Source organism: Toxorhynchites rutilus, chromosome 2, assembly GCF_029784135.1.
Source record: "Toxorhynchites rutilus septentrionalis strain SRP chromosome 2, ASM2978413v1, whole genome shotgun sequence".
Taxonomy (NCBI): domain Eukaryota; kingdom Metazoa; phylum Arthropoda; class Insecta; order Diptera; family Culicidae; genus Toxorhynchites; species Toxorhynchites rutilus.
Genome location: NC_073745.1, coordinates 240,017,343 through 240,035,210, shown reverse-complemented (window position 1 = coordinate 240,035,210; position 17,868 = coordinate 240,017,343). Strand labels below are relative to the sequence as shown.

General features: G+C 38.6%; 1 protein-coding gene and 1 long non-coding RNA gene across 20 annotated transcripts in view; one reads left to right on the top strand and one right to left on the bottom strand.

Moving 5' to 3' along the window:
* LOC129767448 (uncharacterized) overlaps positions 1-17,868 on the bottom strand; it is a 332,396-nt gene that overhangs the window by 123,592 nt on the left and 190,936 nt on the right. For 18 of the 19 annotated variants that reach the window (XM_055768358.1, XM_055768356.1, XM_055768369.1 and 15 more), the window contains one exon: positions 3,013-3,468. In XM_055768358.1, coding sequence (XP_055624333.1) covers positions 3,013-3,468 — 456 coding nt within the window. Of the gene's footprint in view, positions 1-3,012; positions 3,469-3,701; positions 4,218-17,868 lie in introns of those variants that run through there. The other variant, XM_055768364.1, reaches the window with a different exon arrangement.
* On the top strand, positions 8,462-9,941 carry LOC129767452 (uncharacterized). Its single transcript, XR_008741522.1, has 3 exons — positions 8,462-9,080; positions 9,218-9,424; positions 9,583-9,941. It is a non-coding gene; the product is annotated as an uncharacterized LOC129767452 (long non-coding RNA).

Here is a 17,868-nt window from a genome sequence, read left to right as displayed (position 1 = left end):
GGATGCAATAAATGTTTCTATGGTGGTTAGACACTCCTCCCCCCTCTCTAAAGGGGGGCTACCCCATGTCCTGGAAAAAAGGTAATAAAGATGGTGATTTTTCGAGCGACATAGCATGCGCTGCCATAACTATTTCTTAAATAGTGACGTCAGTCGTTGTGTTTATATTCGATTGCCTACCACATCCATGTGAAAATTCTATTTTCAGTATGTGTTTTATCAATGAAAAACATACATTTTATTGAAGTTCTCGCGAATTATGAATATAATGTGACGGCGTGTAGTGGATATTGGTAAAATTACGTTGAAAAAGACGAACGAAAGTGATATTTCAGTACAACATGTTCACTCCCCCACGGCCATAGAAACGAACCAAGTTTCGTTAGTTTTACCGTACCATATAGATACTACTATGGGTCTCAGTGTCGGTGTGTGTGACGTGAGAAAATAGTGTTCAATTGAGCAGCTTTTCACCGAAAATGTAAATGCTTCCAAGGACTAAGAATATGACTGCTCTCTTGACCTTTTTATCATAAAAATAATGGAAATAAGTAACAATACAATTACCATGTGTTAAAAAACAAACCGTTGCAAGATTTCATGAGAATTGGGGCTCAAATCATCATGAAAACGTGAGTATTTTGAACATTGTTTTGTTTTTTCCATATTCATTTCATAGGGAACGCAAATAATTACGACACGAAATTTTGCATGCGACTACAAGTGTACTTCGCCTACTGCTTCACCTCTATATGTACCTCATTGGGGGCTACCATACAAATGAAACACAAATTTCTGCATTACTCGAAAATAAATCAAGCAAACGAAACCAAAGTTGACATGTGGATGTTTTAGGATGCAATACATGTTTTATGGTAGTTAGACACTCCTCCTCCCTCTCTACCGGGAGGGGGGGGGGTCTGCTATACAAATGAAACACAAATTTCTGCATTACTCGAAAATTAATCAAGCAAACGAAACCAAATTTGGCATGTGGAGGTTTTAGGATGCAATAAATGTTTCTATGGTGGTTAGACACTTCTCCCTTTCTCAAAAGAGGGGGGTGGGTCTGAATAACTCGAGAACTAATCAAGCAAATGGAATCAAATCTGGCATATCCACTGATCATTCAACAAGAGCCAAAGGTTGTACCGCTCATGACAACTCTACACGAGCTGATGATTGCGCCGGCTACTGACCATTCTATCCTGGATTCCTCGAGTCGAGAAAGACGCACCACGCTAGATATGGGGTACAGACTAGGGGGGCGTTGCTGATTAATGGTCAGCTGCATCCCAATAGGAAGTATCCCGTGTCGGGCACACGTACAGAGCATCGAAGACTGCAACATACCAATTATGAGAACACTTGTAATACTAACCTCGAGCCAACCGCGAGTAATCGGTTACATATTACTAACGTAGTTGTAAGCAAACATTGTCGAAATATTGAACTCCCGACCCCGTTAGGCTGACGCCATATGAGCCTTAATAAAAATATATATTTTGGATAAAAAAAAAATCTGGCATATAGAGGTTTCAGAGATTGATAAACGTTTCTATAATGGCTCGATACTCCTCCCCCCTCTCTAAGGGGAGGCTGCCATACAAATGAAACACAAATGTTTGCGCTAACGAAATTGATTTTCGTTCGAAAATGGAAATGAATTTTAATTTGATAAAACGCACTCCTACTCCACTATCGTCTTCTATCTATATAAATATGAATGGATCGCCGAATGTGTTGATAAGAGCAAAACTCGAGAGAGGAATTGTTTGATTTAGGGGTGAACTTGAACGAGAATTGTGTCTGAGATAATCTGATATTATAATAACTAGTTTTGGTAGAAGTACTAGGAATTTTATAGTAAAAGGTAATTTTAAAGGTATTTTTTTTAATCAATGAACAATTCTGCGATTGGATCCATGAACAGCGCTTAGTAAGGAAACATGGATGTGATAACGAAAAATAAATTTTGGGCAGGACGAAGTTTGCCGGGTCAGCTAGTAATGTATAGTATATCAAACAAATCTTAGGGAATTTCCGATTCGTTTGTTATGTAAATCGCCAACATCCGTTCGCGGCAAAAATAGTTATTAACGTTAACTTTATTTCATAGAAATGTGGCCTGTTTTCTGATTTGGCACCCTTAATGAAAGACGTAGTTCTACGTAAAAAAAAAAAAATCTAGAATCGAATGAACGTAACCCGCGTAAATTCGAAAGTAGCGATACTTTTTGAACAGATCTCGTACACGCCCCATACCGAGATGGATATAGTGCTCCTTTATGCTCTCCTTTCTACACTTATAAAACACTTTCCAATTTCATTTTATAATCAGGTACAATATTATCACGCATTTACTCAACAGCATCATTAGCTATGTGGATAGAGTGGTAGGGTAAAACAACCTTGCATTCCAGCCGGCCTTGGTTCGATCCCCGTTGACATCGTTTGGACTTTTTTGTTTTGTGTGCAATCCCAATAAAGATAGGAAAAGAAAAAAGAGAGAGATGTCTGCTTGCATGCATACAAACATTTTAAAGCGTTGGGGGACAGATGATTTTATTTGCCCATTTGACGCTTTAAGTCTCGAAAAGGTATGGTTCCTGCCGAAAATGAAATGCTTTCTGGCATCGCTAGTTTGGGTGTATAGTGTTGCTAAATGTATTTCAGAATCAATATCCAGGAACAAGATACAAGAAACATTGATATAATACTCCGTGTTTTGGTGCACATTTGCAGATGGAATAACTGGAAATGTTATCGGGACCCGGTGAAATTTATTTGTGTACACCATAAAATATACCGTCTGGTCTATGTTGTGCAAATTAGTGAAGGGAAAATACTCCATAGTCGAAAGAAGATCAAACCCCAAAATTGAAATTCATCCTCCACAATCCTTCCATTTAAGAACAAACTCCATCGTGCATTTTGCCAACAAAAAAAAACGAAGAAAAACGTGTGCTCCTGTGAAAATAGGATAAATTCGAGCAGTGGCCGAGAACTCACCCTTCGATTTCAGCAAAGTATTAATAGTCGGACTTGCCGCCGCTTGTCGGGATTGGGGCGCAAACCGGACCGAGTGGGTTGGCGTGGTGCAACCAGTGTCCCGTGACCCAATCGTGGGCAGTGAGCTGGAGTTCTGGAGCGGTCGGTTTCCGGTTGTGCTGGTGCTTTCGGCCGGTTTGTCGTAACCCGTCGATGTGGTCCAGGGTGGGGCCACTTGTGGTGTTTCGGCACGGGTTGTCGGAGTGGAGGAGATGATATTCTTGCGCTGGGGTGTGGGAGATTCGTATCCAATCGGGCGGAACTCACGTCGCTCGCTAACCGGGGACGGTGGGGCGCTACGGGGCGTCCAAACGGGTTGCAGCGGCTCCGATGGTTTGCCGCTGTTGTCTTTGCTGCGCTCGGCTAGTTCCGCTTTGGTGAGTATTTCCGTGGAGCGGTTGTGGGGTGACCAAACGCCTGAAACGAGGAGAGAGCACACAAGAAGGAAATTCAATTAATCCTCTATGTAAACAAGCTGCCGGCTACTGGCCGCTGCCTGCGACCAGCTGAGATAGGCATGATGATGATGTGTTGGGAAGGACAGGAACCTGGCTGCGTTAGTGAATCGTGGGGAGAAGGGGAACGGGATGACCGGTTGATGCGGAAAACACATGTACACGCCAGATTGGTAGCAGCAGGATTAAGCTCACAATTGCGGTCGACGTGCGAATCGGTGGCTGACTGTGTCGACGCTCGGATTGACAAAGTGAAACTGCAAAGTGACAACATTGTCGCTGTTCTGTTGGCATCGATTTCCGGGCGTTTCAAACCGTGACAAAAAAAATCGCTAGTGATTCGCCCTCCGTCTAGAATCAATCGCGTGGAGCTTGCAAATAAGGTAATTCGGATCAATATCTACGATTCGGTTGGTTTAATTTCGTTCGGAGCAGGAATGAGGCCGCTCAGTCGAAGGGTTTGGTTTCACTCAAACTCAGCCGGTTCTTTTCAACGACGATTCTAGGAAGAGGATAGCTTTTCGTTTCTACCAGGTTTTGATTTGTGGCGTCAGCGATAACACGACTTTTTTTTCTTTAGGAATCGGATTAAGATTGCTCCAGTGAACAAAATAGTGAAGTTGAAACCGAGATTGAAAAATAAAGAACACAGAAATAAATCCAGCATGTGATTTATCGGTGGACCAATTCTTCAGATCATTATCACGAAAACTATGTTCATAATAAACAACAGTAACATCTTCATTCGACAGTAGGAGAATGAAAGCAGAAAATAATAATTAAAATACTTTAACTTTGTTTTGCTTCTCCGCACGTTGGCAGTTTGAATTGACCATAGCTAATCACCCCGAGTCGAGTGTGGTTTGTTCTAAGAAGTTCAGCGGCGGTGAGACGTACCACAACAATCAATGAAAACATTGTAGCGCGTGGGTGAAGTCGTGGAGTCTATGTTGTGTTTAAAAATAGATCATCGAGAAATGAAACAAACAAAAACGCAAAACACCATTCAGACGCCAGTAGCTTTTTCTTGTTGTTGTTCTGCCACACGTTGTTTTAAATCAGTTGACAGATTGTCATGTTCGAAGTTGAACTGGTTACAAAATGATTACAACCGAGCACCTGAGAGAGCACCCGCTTCGCTGCGGACAAACGATGATTCATGATTGCACTGTTTATAATTAGATTAAATTATTTAACCCTCTCTCGTGGTAGCTTTCATTCTCCCCGGGTTTAATTTGTAACGGTTAGCCGAAGCTTCAAGGTCTTCAAGGAAACCATCGGAGGATGGGGAGACTGTTGATGAGTCCCGTCGTCGGAAGATGGATGACGACGACTGAACCCTCCCGCCAAACGCAAAGGAAATTGCGACTGACAACCGTTTGCCGAGAGATGGGGACCCCAAACGGGGAGCGAAACAATTTATAACCAATTTTCCGCTGGCTGAAAAACTCGCGCTTACGTAACCGGCGTGATTTTCAATGCCGGATAAATTATGAGCTTCCACAGAAACCAACGGAGTCCTCTGCGGATGAAAGTCGGTTTCGTCCAACTCAATAACGGACAGATGGTACCAACTTTGACAGCACAAAATAAAATAAAAAGTCCGTGACAATTTTCAATTTCCTAGATCAACTTTATCCTGTGGATTAAGTAATTTTTCCCCTCCCTCCACTGAGCGGTATTTGATCCGAGATTGTCGTTGGCAAAATTTGATACAATGCAAGCAAACCTAATTTCTCTCTCCGACTTGTAAACGCTGATGGCCCCCATTTCCACCAACCGGCCGGCCGTTGGATAGACTTCAGGCTCTCGGAAAACAGTGTAGCATGGAGTAAACTTCTCTGTCCCCGGGAGTCCCCGACTAACAAATTTTGGGTTCCCAGTAAACTCGTATTAGGCTTTGTGCTGATTCCGGAGATCCGCATCTGGATTTAGGTAACAATCTTGGGTGGAGAGCAAACATGGGATTCCCATCGTTCCTCTGGTTTCGGATCCGACTATGCAAGAGGATTGATATTATACGTACGAAGACAAATGGGAAGAAAATTCTCTTTCTACGGGTAACTTTTACCGGGTAAGGACATTTCGGTACTTCCTCTCAGACTATCCGGTTTGGGACATTTACTTTGCACTCGGGATCTATGTTGGAGGAAAACAGTGTTTGTTGACAATCTATTTTTATTATCCTGGTTTGATCTGATTAGAAGCATTTGCTTCATCTAGAATATCCGTTCCCTGATGCGCGGGTTTAGTTGTATCTGTTGCGGTTTATTTTACATTTACCCAGTTCCCGTTCTCATGCTTATTTGTTTTATGAATATTTATAATTTTAGTCACTTCAACAGTCGTCAGTATAATATATTGCAATGCTTTGAGAAAGTACCTAAAATATACTTCGAAAACGAAACACACCACGTAGAAAACCAAGGATGATAGATCCGATCTGACCCGTGGGTCAAGATAAAATACGATTCCAGTCACCTTGTGGGGTAGTTCATAACCCATTGGATACAATAGAAACGTAGACATTATTTAATATAATAAAATTTCTCAAGCAGATTATAATAAGTAAATAAAAAAAGGAAAAAACAGAACTTTTTAAGTTAAACGGTTTTATGTACTAAAAGCTAGAAAATAATTAGACAAGTAGCAGTTAGTAGTTATCGCATCCGTTCCTTCATTAATCTAGGGCAATAATGAGACTAAAATAAAACCGTGGGGTATATGATGTAATAGCTGACTGTGGATAATGGAAATTCAATGTTTATTTCATAACCTAATTTTCTTCGGAATAGTTTCATGATGTACTGCATTCTATTAGTTAAATCATTTCATTTGATATCGATATTGAGGGGATTGCAAAAAAAATTGTTGTGTCCAATAGTAGTAAATTGTTGACGTAGAACTACGCTGTTATTTTATATAATACGCTTGTATATAACATCGGATATTATTTTATAATGCTGTGAAATTTTTGAAATAACTGTTTAGTAGAATGGTATGATCGCCCTGAAATGTAGTTTTTTGTAGAATCAGCTGACGATAATTGATTGATGATTCGTTCTTGCTCTCGCAAGAACGCTGCTGATCGTATGTCGCAATTTGTTTCATGTCAATGCATTGAAAATTTACCTCGAATGCTATTCCGGTGGCCTTTTTTGAAATTGACATAGACTCGGCTACAGTCAATTATATACTTGTTGCACCAGCACCATTATTCCACATTTCATAACTACATCAATATATCTTTGGCACCGCATGGAAATAACAACAATGACAATACTTGCAAGTGTCAAATATCATGCTACATGGTATTTAGTATTGCCAGTGGAATTGTACTTTTAGGCACATTGTTAACTGCTTGGAAAAAGACTGAATATTTGCCTCAGCAGAGATTCATTACTAATTACCCTAGCACCAATATTTCCCTCCCACTGCATAATTTACACCACCAAACAATCGCCAGTCATAGCATCAAAAAAAAAAATAGGTAATTGTTGCATCGTGACAGGGCCAATGCAAACGGGAGCAGATACAAATGGAGTTTCAGCGTAGCGAAGATGCACTATTTTTACGTACGGGTTATGAAGCACGCACGTACGCACACAAATATCCATATATCGATGGATTGAGGCAACCAAATATACACGCACACTTATCTCCGTTTTGCGCTGTTCTCAACAGAAGCTCGTTCTGTTGAAATTGCAGGTCTAGAGTAGCTTAGCTCTCCTCCTTTGTGGAGAGAGTTTTGCCACCGTCATGCGGAATCTAAATTCCAGAACATTTATTTTCTTGGTGAGCCGACGGTAGCCTAGCTTGTTGATTCCCCACACAATTGTGTAGCTCAAAACCTCAATGCAATGGCGTCAGTACGACGTAATGATTGCAATGCCAGAGACATCAGCACGTGAGTAATTTGGTCGCGTCCACAGCTCAATCCGAAACGAAGAAATGTGATGCTGCAGAACAAGGAAGAACAAGCGATGTTCATTGCCTTGAATACAGAATATGACTCAGTGAGATCCACTGTTTATACTCTAGGCAAATATTGTCCTTCATTCTTCTTCTTTTCTCTTGTTCTCGGAGACTTTAAATCTTTCGATTTCCCCTTCGTTGCTCGTCGATAAGTTGTTCGTTATTGACAGCTCTGTTCGGGAAAGCACACAAATGGATAGAACAAATGTGTGGGGAAATGGGAGTGCTTCCAATTTTAATCAATTTGAACCATATAAAGACTGTGGGATCGTAATGGATAGCATATCAAACAAATCTTAGGGAATATCCGATTCGTTTGGTATGTAAACCTGCGGCCATCTTGGAATTGGATTTTTCATTATCTGCTATGTTCTACTAGTCGAGAACTTTCTTTTGATAGTTTTTGATCAGGTGTTGAAAAAAATATGGCGCCATTTTGTGGTGACGGCCATTTTGTATTTGCATTTTTCATAAATAACTGTGCTCTACTAGTCAATCCCTTTCATTTGATATACATATTGATGGGGTTCTGAGCAGATATGTAATCCGCCATTTTGTAGCGGCCGCCACCTTGGATTTACATTTTTCATAAATAACTGTATTCCGCTAGTCAATTCCTTTTATTTGATATACATATTGATGGGGTTCTGAGAAAAAGTGTAATCCGCCATTTTGTAGCGGCCGCCATCTTGTATTTTCAAGATCGTGGAATACGCAGTTTTATAATGACACCAGAGATAAAGATGTGTTCCAAATTTCAGATCAAACGCTCAACAGGAAGGGGGTTAAATATCTATTAATGTGGTACAGCGCTACAGACAAAGTTACAAAGTTACAAAGTCACAATACAATATAATACAAACGGGTCAACCTAGATAAAACCGTTTAATAAATAAGTGCAAATCATAATTATATTACGTTTACCGAGCGAAAATTCGTTTTTTTATGACTCGATTAGGAACGTTAGAGTTAACTATAAAGAAGATCAATACTTTCTTAACATTTTGAACGCCCCGTCACCCAGATATGGGAGACACTTTTCTCGTTCAATTTGAATAGAATTTTCAAACGGAATTTGATAGAATAGGCACTTAAATGTATGTATGGGATATGTAGAATAATCAAAAAATCAAAAACATAAAAATATAGTTTTTATACTATACTTTCAAACGGTTTCATTTGGTATGACCTTGTATGTATGCATGTGTATCTGTAGAGTTGTGCCACATCGCTCGCTTTCAGATTTACTATTACGCCGTCCGGTGAACATTTTGAGGATGAAAAAAACACACATGTGCATCTTTTTGGACTTTTTGGAATAAACAGAGGCCTATCCGAGTTGCGCAATTATTATTCTCATTCTCAGAAAAAAAACTTGCAACTTGCTTCTTTCAGCTTTTTATCTACCAAGCGCGAAGAACAATGAAAACGAATCACGTGAAAAGTTGGATTTGCCAAATGTTATATACACTCGACAGAAAAATTAGGGGAACAGAATGCGAAGTCGGCAATTTTAAGGGACTTTTGACATGCTGTATCTTCCTGAAAAATCAACGCATATCGATGGAAGGCGCATCATTTTGAAGCTACAACTTTCAGGTATTAGAATATTTTACGTAGGGGAAGGGAGGGTAAGCCCGCCACTGAGGATAAGACCGGCACCCCCTGAGTTTTACTAGAAAACTCTGATTAACTACGTTTTTGAATACTATACATGCTAGTATTTATAATTTCAGACGTTTTCAATCACATCGAACCCACCGTGATCCGTCAATTGTCAAAATATAAATCAAAACAAACTCGAATGCCGATGATATGTAGCCGGATGTAATTTTCCGTCAGTGAAGTTTAAGCTTTTATTGTTGAACGCGGTTTCAAATTCTTTTCCGTTGCTCTACAGTTTGTACCCTGGATTGTTAGCAATCACTGGGATTCGAGTTGAGGTAAGTTAAAGCAATAAGTTAATAGAAATAGTCTTCTCGAAAACATTTGTGCTGTCGAGGTAAGTCCGTCACCCTTTGAGTGGGGAATCCCGGCATGGTTTGCGTTTAGTTGAAGGTTTCTAAGACATATTTTCCATCAATTTTCATATTTTCCTCAGATGCCTCGCAGATACCAAAGGAAAACGAATCGAGGGAGTTGGTCCCAGGAGAACCTCACCCTGGCAAAAGAGGCTATTGCTAATGGAGTTTACATCAAACGTGCTTCGACGACTTTTGGAATACCCAGGTCTACATTACATGATCACGTTTTTCAGAAGGTGGTAAGCTCGAAACTAGGACCAAGAAAGACCGTATTTGCGGTGGAGCAGGAAGCGGAGATCATGCAGCACCTACTTGACCTAGAAAACCGATTTTATGGCATCACGAAAATTGACGTACGGAAGCTAGCTTTCGAGCTTGCTGAAAGAAATGGAATCGCTTGTTCGTAAGTTGTTTTTTATGATGTAAGTTGTATTTACTGATGTAAATTTAATGTTGGATTTAAGCTGTTCGATAAAATTAACTGAACTTCATCATTGAACGAAAAATAATGGCTATATGGTCATAACGAAAATAATAAACTAATTACAAATAAACATAATTTAATTAGTTTTATTGCCATCATAATCACAAAAACCTGAAATAATTTACCTACAGTCATGAACTCAATCTTCTCTGTGATTTCAAGTCGAATCCTAGTGTGATTAAAAGCGTCGTATGACGGATATTGATTCAAGTAAGAAGGAAAACTGACCACCGGTAAGTGTTTAATGTGGTCTTAGATTCCATTAAACTTGGAATTGAATTGTGGTGTGGTTTGGTGATTTCTTCTCCATATTCCATGTTCATCGGAACTTGTTCCGACCATAACTCCGGAATCGGTCGAACGATCCGAATCATACTCGACAGCGACATTTAGAATTAGAATATCTTCTATTTGCCGACTGTCACATTCAAACTGGTTCATCTGTTGCCAAGTATATATATATATTGAGAAATTGAGATGACGGTCTTACCCCGTAGGGTATCGGTGTTACCGGTGTGTTTGAATGAAAAAACACCCCTTCGTCTTTGATGATGAATAATTCAATAAACAACCATCGCGACGAAAATCGAAAGGCAGTTTGGAAAACTCCAATAAATTCTGCACAAGGATAATTTGTTACTTTGACGAAAAAAAAATTATTTAAATTTTTTGCATCGATTTAAAAAAAAAGTGCCAAAAACAGGATTTCCATAGTGCTTTACAAAATTCACAATTCACTTTCAAAATGAAATATCTCTGTGTGGGAAGGTCCTACAGGAACGTTGTTGGAACCAAAAAAAAATGCTGATTGATGAGGTTAATTGGATTTGCTGTTGAGTTGGTTGGAAAAAATTTGGGTTTGTCCAGAATATTCTTGAAAAAATAAAGAAAAATCGATTTTTCATTTCTTCCCGATATTGTTGCCCACTACACCTATACACATCAATATAAAAATATGTACGCAAAATATTCTAATACCTGAAAGTTGTAGCTTCAAAATGATGTGCCTTCCATCGAGATGCGTTGATTTTTCACAAAGATGCAGCATGTCAAAAATCACTTAAAATTTCCGACTTCGCACTCTGTTTCTCTAATTTTTTTGTCGAATGTAATTTATGACGATTATTTTCCAAGAAAAGTGACATATGTTGTTGGTATGATATACTCACAGAATCTTCGCAATTAATTGAACAAAATACTCCATATTCTCCAATAAAATTGTAATTATTCATCGTCTTCGAATATAGTATAGGAGCGAGCACGTTCTGTTTAATTTCATTTTTTGTAATCATTGGCAACACTGTAAAATTAGCTGAAACATTATTAATGCTTTCGGTTGATTTCATTCGGATTCAACAGAAAAGTAGTCCTGAATCGAACCCGAATCCATTATTATCTTTGCCCGCTAGAAACTCGACCGAATCGCTCTGGGCAACGAAAGTGTTTAGTGCAAGAGGAGCACTTTCAGAACAAACTGCTGTCGAAATATTTCAGAGACAAATACCAGAGGTTCTGCTATTGAATGGATTCACTGGATTGAACTTACAGGTAAAGTAACATTTTGTAGCACTACTGGTGATTCCAAGTGCAAGAGCAATCGTCTTTTGTTTCGAACTCACCTAGAGGTAGCAAACCACAAGTTGCGCACAACCATGCTTGCGAAAAAGTGTCCTTCCGCTATAAATATGAATGAAATTGGAAAAGTTTTAATAATTGAACTATTTCATTATTTGCTCTCGTTAGCTGCTGCCATTCCGACAATATTTCCCTTCTCTTTTGATTTTTTCTCTCGGATAGTTCTTCCGACACCCGGGGAGACTATGATTATTATTGATTTATAATTTATAGCAACTCCATGGGGAACTCAAGGGGCTTACGCTCGATTTTGCCACATGCAATTAGGATTGCCTCCCACTCGCTTCCTGTTTCTATCATTCTCACTCGGGGTCAAACGTCTTCCTTTCTCCGAGGAGGAAGCAACATCGATTCGAGCGATCTAATTGTGTCGGTTGAAGGTGGTTTGTGCGAGAAGTGTGCCTTATCTCTGATGCTCCAGCGCCGGCAGCATCACCATCGTCGGCTTTGTGGGGCAGAAAATGAAGGAGCTTTCTTTATCCTGGCGAACAGCAGCGGCAGCAGTAACAGCATCCCCAGAAACATTATTAATGGCTGTCGAGAGGTTTGACCCGATTCGTTGGCTGGGCTTGGTTATACATTTTTGATAAAATTGTACAGTGACTTTTCATTATTTTCTTTGCATTCGAAGCAGCTCATATGCGATAAAGTTAGATGCTTCACAACAAATAAAATTGAATGTATTCGATTACTGTAACGTTACAGCGGTTCCCCTAATCACATGAACACTGCACTGTCAGTCGCTATCAATCTGATATAGAAACAAAAGTTCTTCCTTAATCCGCAGAAAAGAAACTTGTCATCTCGGTTTGATTTTTCGAGAAAAATATAAAGCCATACTGTCTTTTGATGGGTAATCGTCCGCGACTCGGACTCTATTCGTCGGCTAGTTCGAGACAAATTCCACTTTATCTGTCCGGCAGTCAATCAGCGTAAGTGGTGAGCTAATCGATGGATGGGTATCTCGCAGGCAAGGCCGGAAAATTGTAACATTTTATGCCTCCGACACAAAAAAGAGCTCCTTCGTGGGCGCCCTATTCGACTGATGGAGCCGACCTTCTCTCCTAATCCTCCGGCCGGGGTAGTTTTTCATGTTCCATCTGGAGCTTTCCCCCGAGAGATAGACAGCAAAATGCTATTCGTTTTTCCTCTTCAATGGACTGCGGAGCACTTCGATGGCCACCGAGAGGCGAGGGCTCCACTGAAGTGCATCAAGTGGTAATAAAAAACTCAGACCAACTGGACGGAGCGACGTCTCGGCTGAACGCAATCGGTTCTAATTTGAGTGTGTTTGCCGTCCCATTCGAGAGGAAGCGAGCTTTAGGTTTTTCCTCGGCACCCTGGAGCAACGATTTATTGTGGGATCAACAGAATGGAAGCAAAAACAGTTGTTCGGGCTGTTTGAGGTTGTCATAAACCATAACAGCAGGAGTTATATGGAATAACACAATGGTTTATACTAGAGAACCTTTTTCTACGGCCGTACACGTTAGGATATTCTTCTTCTTCTTAGATGGCACTAACATTTCGAGAGCAACTTCGCCATCTCAACGTAGGATTACTTGGGTCATTTTTATTAGTACTTTGTTTAGACTTCTATGCCAAATAACACGTCTTGAATAAATCCTGAGTGGCAAGCTCTAGAATGCGCCTGTACCAGTGCAGGTCGGAAGAACTTTCTTCGACGAAACTTCTCCCGACCAGAACTGGAATCGAACCCGAACTCCCGGGATGATAATGTGTGACGCTAATCACTCGGCCATGGGAGCACTCAGATGTTGGACGTGAATTGCTATAGCAATTATCAGTAGAGCAGATAATTGAATAAAAAGAAGGACATACAGCAACGAAGAAAATCCAGTTGAACCATCATCATATCACAAGACTTAAATGAACAATGTTTGTTGAGATGAGGGAATATTTTTCTATTATAGCAGTTAATAAGGTATAAATGCATAGATTGAAATAACAATGCACAATCCAGGAGATGCATTTAAGTGGAAATTAGCATTTAGAGCTCGACAGTTATTCTCTAGACATATAATACATATAAAAAAGCGATCATTTTGATGTTATCAAAAATAGGGTGACCAAAATTGTCGATGAAATAAAAAATATAACTTTCTTATCTTTTTAGATAGAGATAAACATATATCAAAGATATTGTAGCTCTAGTTATTCAAATGAACTTTGTAAAACAAAGTTTTTTTCTATCTCTTGAAATAACCGAACTATGTTGCGTTACGGTCACCATGAAAAAAACTGTTTTTTGCTTTAATTTTTATATCTCAAATTCTACACACAAACTGTCTTCGAAAGAAGTTTAGAGCTTACTAATAAAAATATTTTTCGATGCACAACTTGTCAATATCTCAACTCCACTCAAAGTTATTGATATTTCTTCCCAAAAAATACACTCTCTCCAATTGTTCGTCATTATTTCTGGAGCAAACATAAACAAAAGTTATTAGCGGCACTTGAAGGAGCATATTTCACTCTATGTTATTTGTGATTTTTCAAAACTAGGTTATTTTTTGTGTTTGAGTAAATGAAAATTGAAATCATGAGTTTTTGGGTAAAAAATCATCAATAACTTTGAGTAGGATTGAGATATTGACAAGTTCTGCATCACAAAATGTTGGTTTTGATAAGTTCTAAAAGTCGTACGAAGACAGTTCTGATGTAGAATTCTAAATATAAAAGTTTAAGCAAAAAAAACTCGTTTTTTCATGGTCGCCCTAATGCAACTCAGAAAAAGGCGCTAAATCGATTAAAGAGAAAGATAGAACAAAGCTTCGTTCTACAAAGTTGTTTAAAATAACTGGTGCTACAACATTGTCGAACTATGTTTATCTCTTTCTATAAAGATAAGAAAGTTAGATTTTTTATTTCATCGTCACTCTATTTTTGATAACATAACAATGAGCGCTCTTTCATATGTAACAACTTTGTCGAAGACAGTTTTTGTCTATAGAATAAATATCTCCCACAAAGTTGTTTTTTAACGCTTTCTATCTAAGTTGCTTCAGAGCAATGATTTTCAACCGGTGGGGAATCCCCCCTAGTGGGGAATTTGGTCATTAGAAGGGGGGAATTGTGCAAGGGAATATTACACATTTACGTCGCTTTGAAGATGGCAAATATTAGCAAAAATTGCCACAAAAACTTTTTTGGATGCGCTAAAATTTGCGATCCTCGGCATACATTTCCGAATCTGAAATGTAATGTTCAATTGAACAACTTTACAATGTTTAAATGACTTTAGTCAGTAAATGATAATGGAACAGACGACGAAGCAGTACAGAAGACCATAAAAAAGGAAATTGAAAGGAAGTTGAGCATTTGTGAAGACTTTTTAAAACAAGTTAAACTTGAAATAAATGTTCCTTATATCAAAGAACAATATTTGGTCATGGTTTGAAATCCCTTCCGACTGGCAGTGACGAAAGTTTCGGATCAAATTCACAACAAGCTCATCAATCTGCAAATGATCGAGTCTTAACCCATTTTAGGCCAAGCGAAAAATCGAACAGCAACTTTGATAATTTTTCATGTCTTTGGACAGGAACCATATGGTAATGTTTTTGCACCAACAGATAGCTTAATTTATTAGCTACCACTTATATCGATTTCATTCAATTTTGAGTAACTTTATTGGATAATAAATTCGATTTAAAGCAAGTATGTTTGGAAGATGTTTTCAATTTCAATAAAATACAAAAACATGTGAAGTTTTCTACAGTATCGCTTTGATAAAAGAACATATATTGTGATATAGAGCGTAAATCATTTGATTGAGACGCATACAGGAAAATAACAGCCGGGGAAATTTAGTGTTCGAAAAATCGAACGTTGGCCCTAACGAACATTTTTTTTTCTGCTGAATCAACACCAACACATTCGTGAGTTCAAAACTCAGGGCCCTCATTGACCATCTTTGTGTTGTTACAGAATAGCTACGTCCACGCAACAATCACCAGCGATGGAGATCGATCCACGGTCGAAATAAGATCGATTCATCCATACAACTGCTCTGCTCTGCAAGACACATCGGGCTGCTGTTCTATAAATAACTCAACAATGATCAATCAACTGTCTCCGCTGTCCGGTCTAACTGGATAATGGAAGAACAGATAGAAAACTCTTACGCCTAAATGGCTACTGTGTAGATGTACCATATGCAATGGTATAGAAGGAATACTGGCAAATGGCAACTGTGTAATGTGCTAATTATAGATAATGATAACCATGTGACATGTACACGATTAAAATTCGGCTCTGTTTCAGATAAAATGCTAATGAGCCTAAAATAAATATATGGGATAAAAAAAAACACCAACACATCTAACCTCCGCTGCGCATTTTGATTTGTTTACTTTAGAAGACGGAAGGTTTTTCATTTATTCTTGCATTTTCAGTTGTGAATGTATGCAAATATCGATTAATTCAGCTAATGTTATTGAAAATCTATATGATTTTTGTCCGTAACAACCTTAGGTGATGGCGGCCCGTAGAATTTCCTTCGGTGGGGAGCTGGAGGAAATGATCAGTACGTTTATTGAGGATTCTAACGAGATTGTTTGTGTGAATATTCTTCCGCCGGACCGAATAATATCCTCCCATAGAGATGCCATTGTTTTTTAGCAGGTTTTGAAAAATGTTCGATTTTTTCGGGAAATGGATAATTGGAGAGACTAGTTTTTAAGCATTGACATTTCTCCACAGTTAACAATAAAAATAACAGCATATGCTTTCATTTGAAAGAAAAAGCCTGTAAGTAATAAGTTAAAATTACATGAAATAAGAACTGCCACATCTCACCTTAGGTGGATTAATTTGGATTTATACTTAGAGACCTCCATTCTCCTGTTCTTGTTCTTTCTGGAATCCAAAATTGATGCATTTATGAATACCGTATATTTGCTAATTGAAGCGACTTTTGGTTCGCAGTATGTTTGTACTTGCGAAAAAAAAGTGCGGGTTTCGGCCAATGTTCGATTTTTCGAATAGTCATTCCCCGGTAAAAAAAATTATTGAACATTGGAGTTCCTTTAGCGTTAATAATCGAAAATACAACAACGGCTTTCGTCAAAAAAATATTTTTTACAGCTTGGTCGTTAATGGGTTAAGGCCCATTTGTATGTTGCTCGTAGCTGACTTGACAATGAGGGGCTACTGAACTGGGGAACTCGCTTGACAATTGGTTGACTCGCCTTGTCCGTTCACACAGTGTGAGCTGCTGGCGAGAAACAAAATACTACAGCACGGGTTCAGGGATGCCAGGTGATTTTTCAAATGTCCATCAAATAGTCAAAAACAGCAATCCGAATTTGACAGATGGTTGATCTGAAATCGACTTCTCCATTGGCAGTTTTAGTCTCAGGTTTTCAGTTGCATTTATCATTACACAATTTTAGCGCAAAATACACGCTGACTGTGTATAAAAATACGTTGTACTGAATTTCTTCGGACTGTAGGTACTATCCGATAAAAGCAGAAAGGCAAAAGGAATTGAATGCAAAGAAAAGGAGCAACAAACACAATATTGAAGGAACTCCACGATGATGATCTCCGAGAGAAAAGAGCAGTGTTGAGAATAACACCTTAACAAGTGGAAACACTGTTGGATTCAATTGCTCCAAAAATACAACGCCAAGATACACTCATGAGAGATGCTATACCTGCAAAAGAGAAATTAGAAATCATATTGATGTGCCTTTCTTCCAGAATATCGTTCAGATTATTCTCGATATTTTTTAGAATCTCGAAAGAATCCATAGCTAAAATAATTCCGGAAGTATGAAATGCTAAAAATAAAGATTTTCTAAATTTTTATTTATTTCGCATTGACAGCAGCTTCGTGTACCAATTTGTGAAATGAAAATGATAGTAGATTTACAGGTGGAATAAATACGCGTCAAATATTAAAATAATGAATGAAATAATGTATGTATTCTATTTCTTAAAACAATACTTTTTTTTTCCAAATGGTGAGTGAATTTTGAATGAAAATTATGTCTGATGATGATTTTATATTATATATTTTCAAGAAAACTATTTAAAAAAGAAAGCGTGCAAAACAAATAACAACGATTTCGTTTCGAAACTATGAGGGTTTTATTTATTTTTCCAATAATTTTCCAGTTTGTTCATAGCTTCGCATATTTTTAGATATCTTCAAATGCAGTCATTTCTTCAAATTTGGCGTCCCTGATTGGAACGCTTGATGCTGTTTTTGACGTTT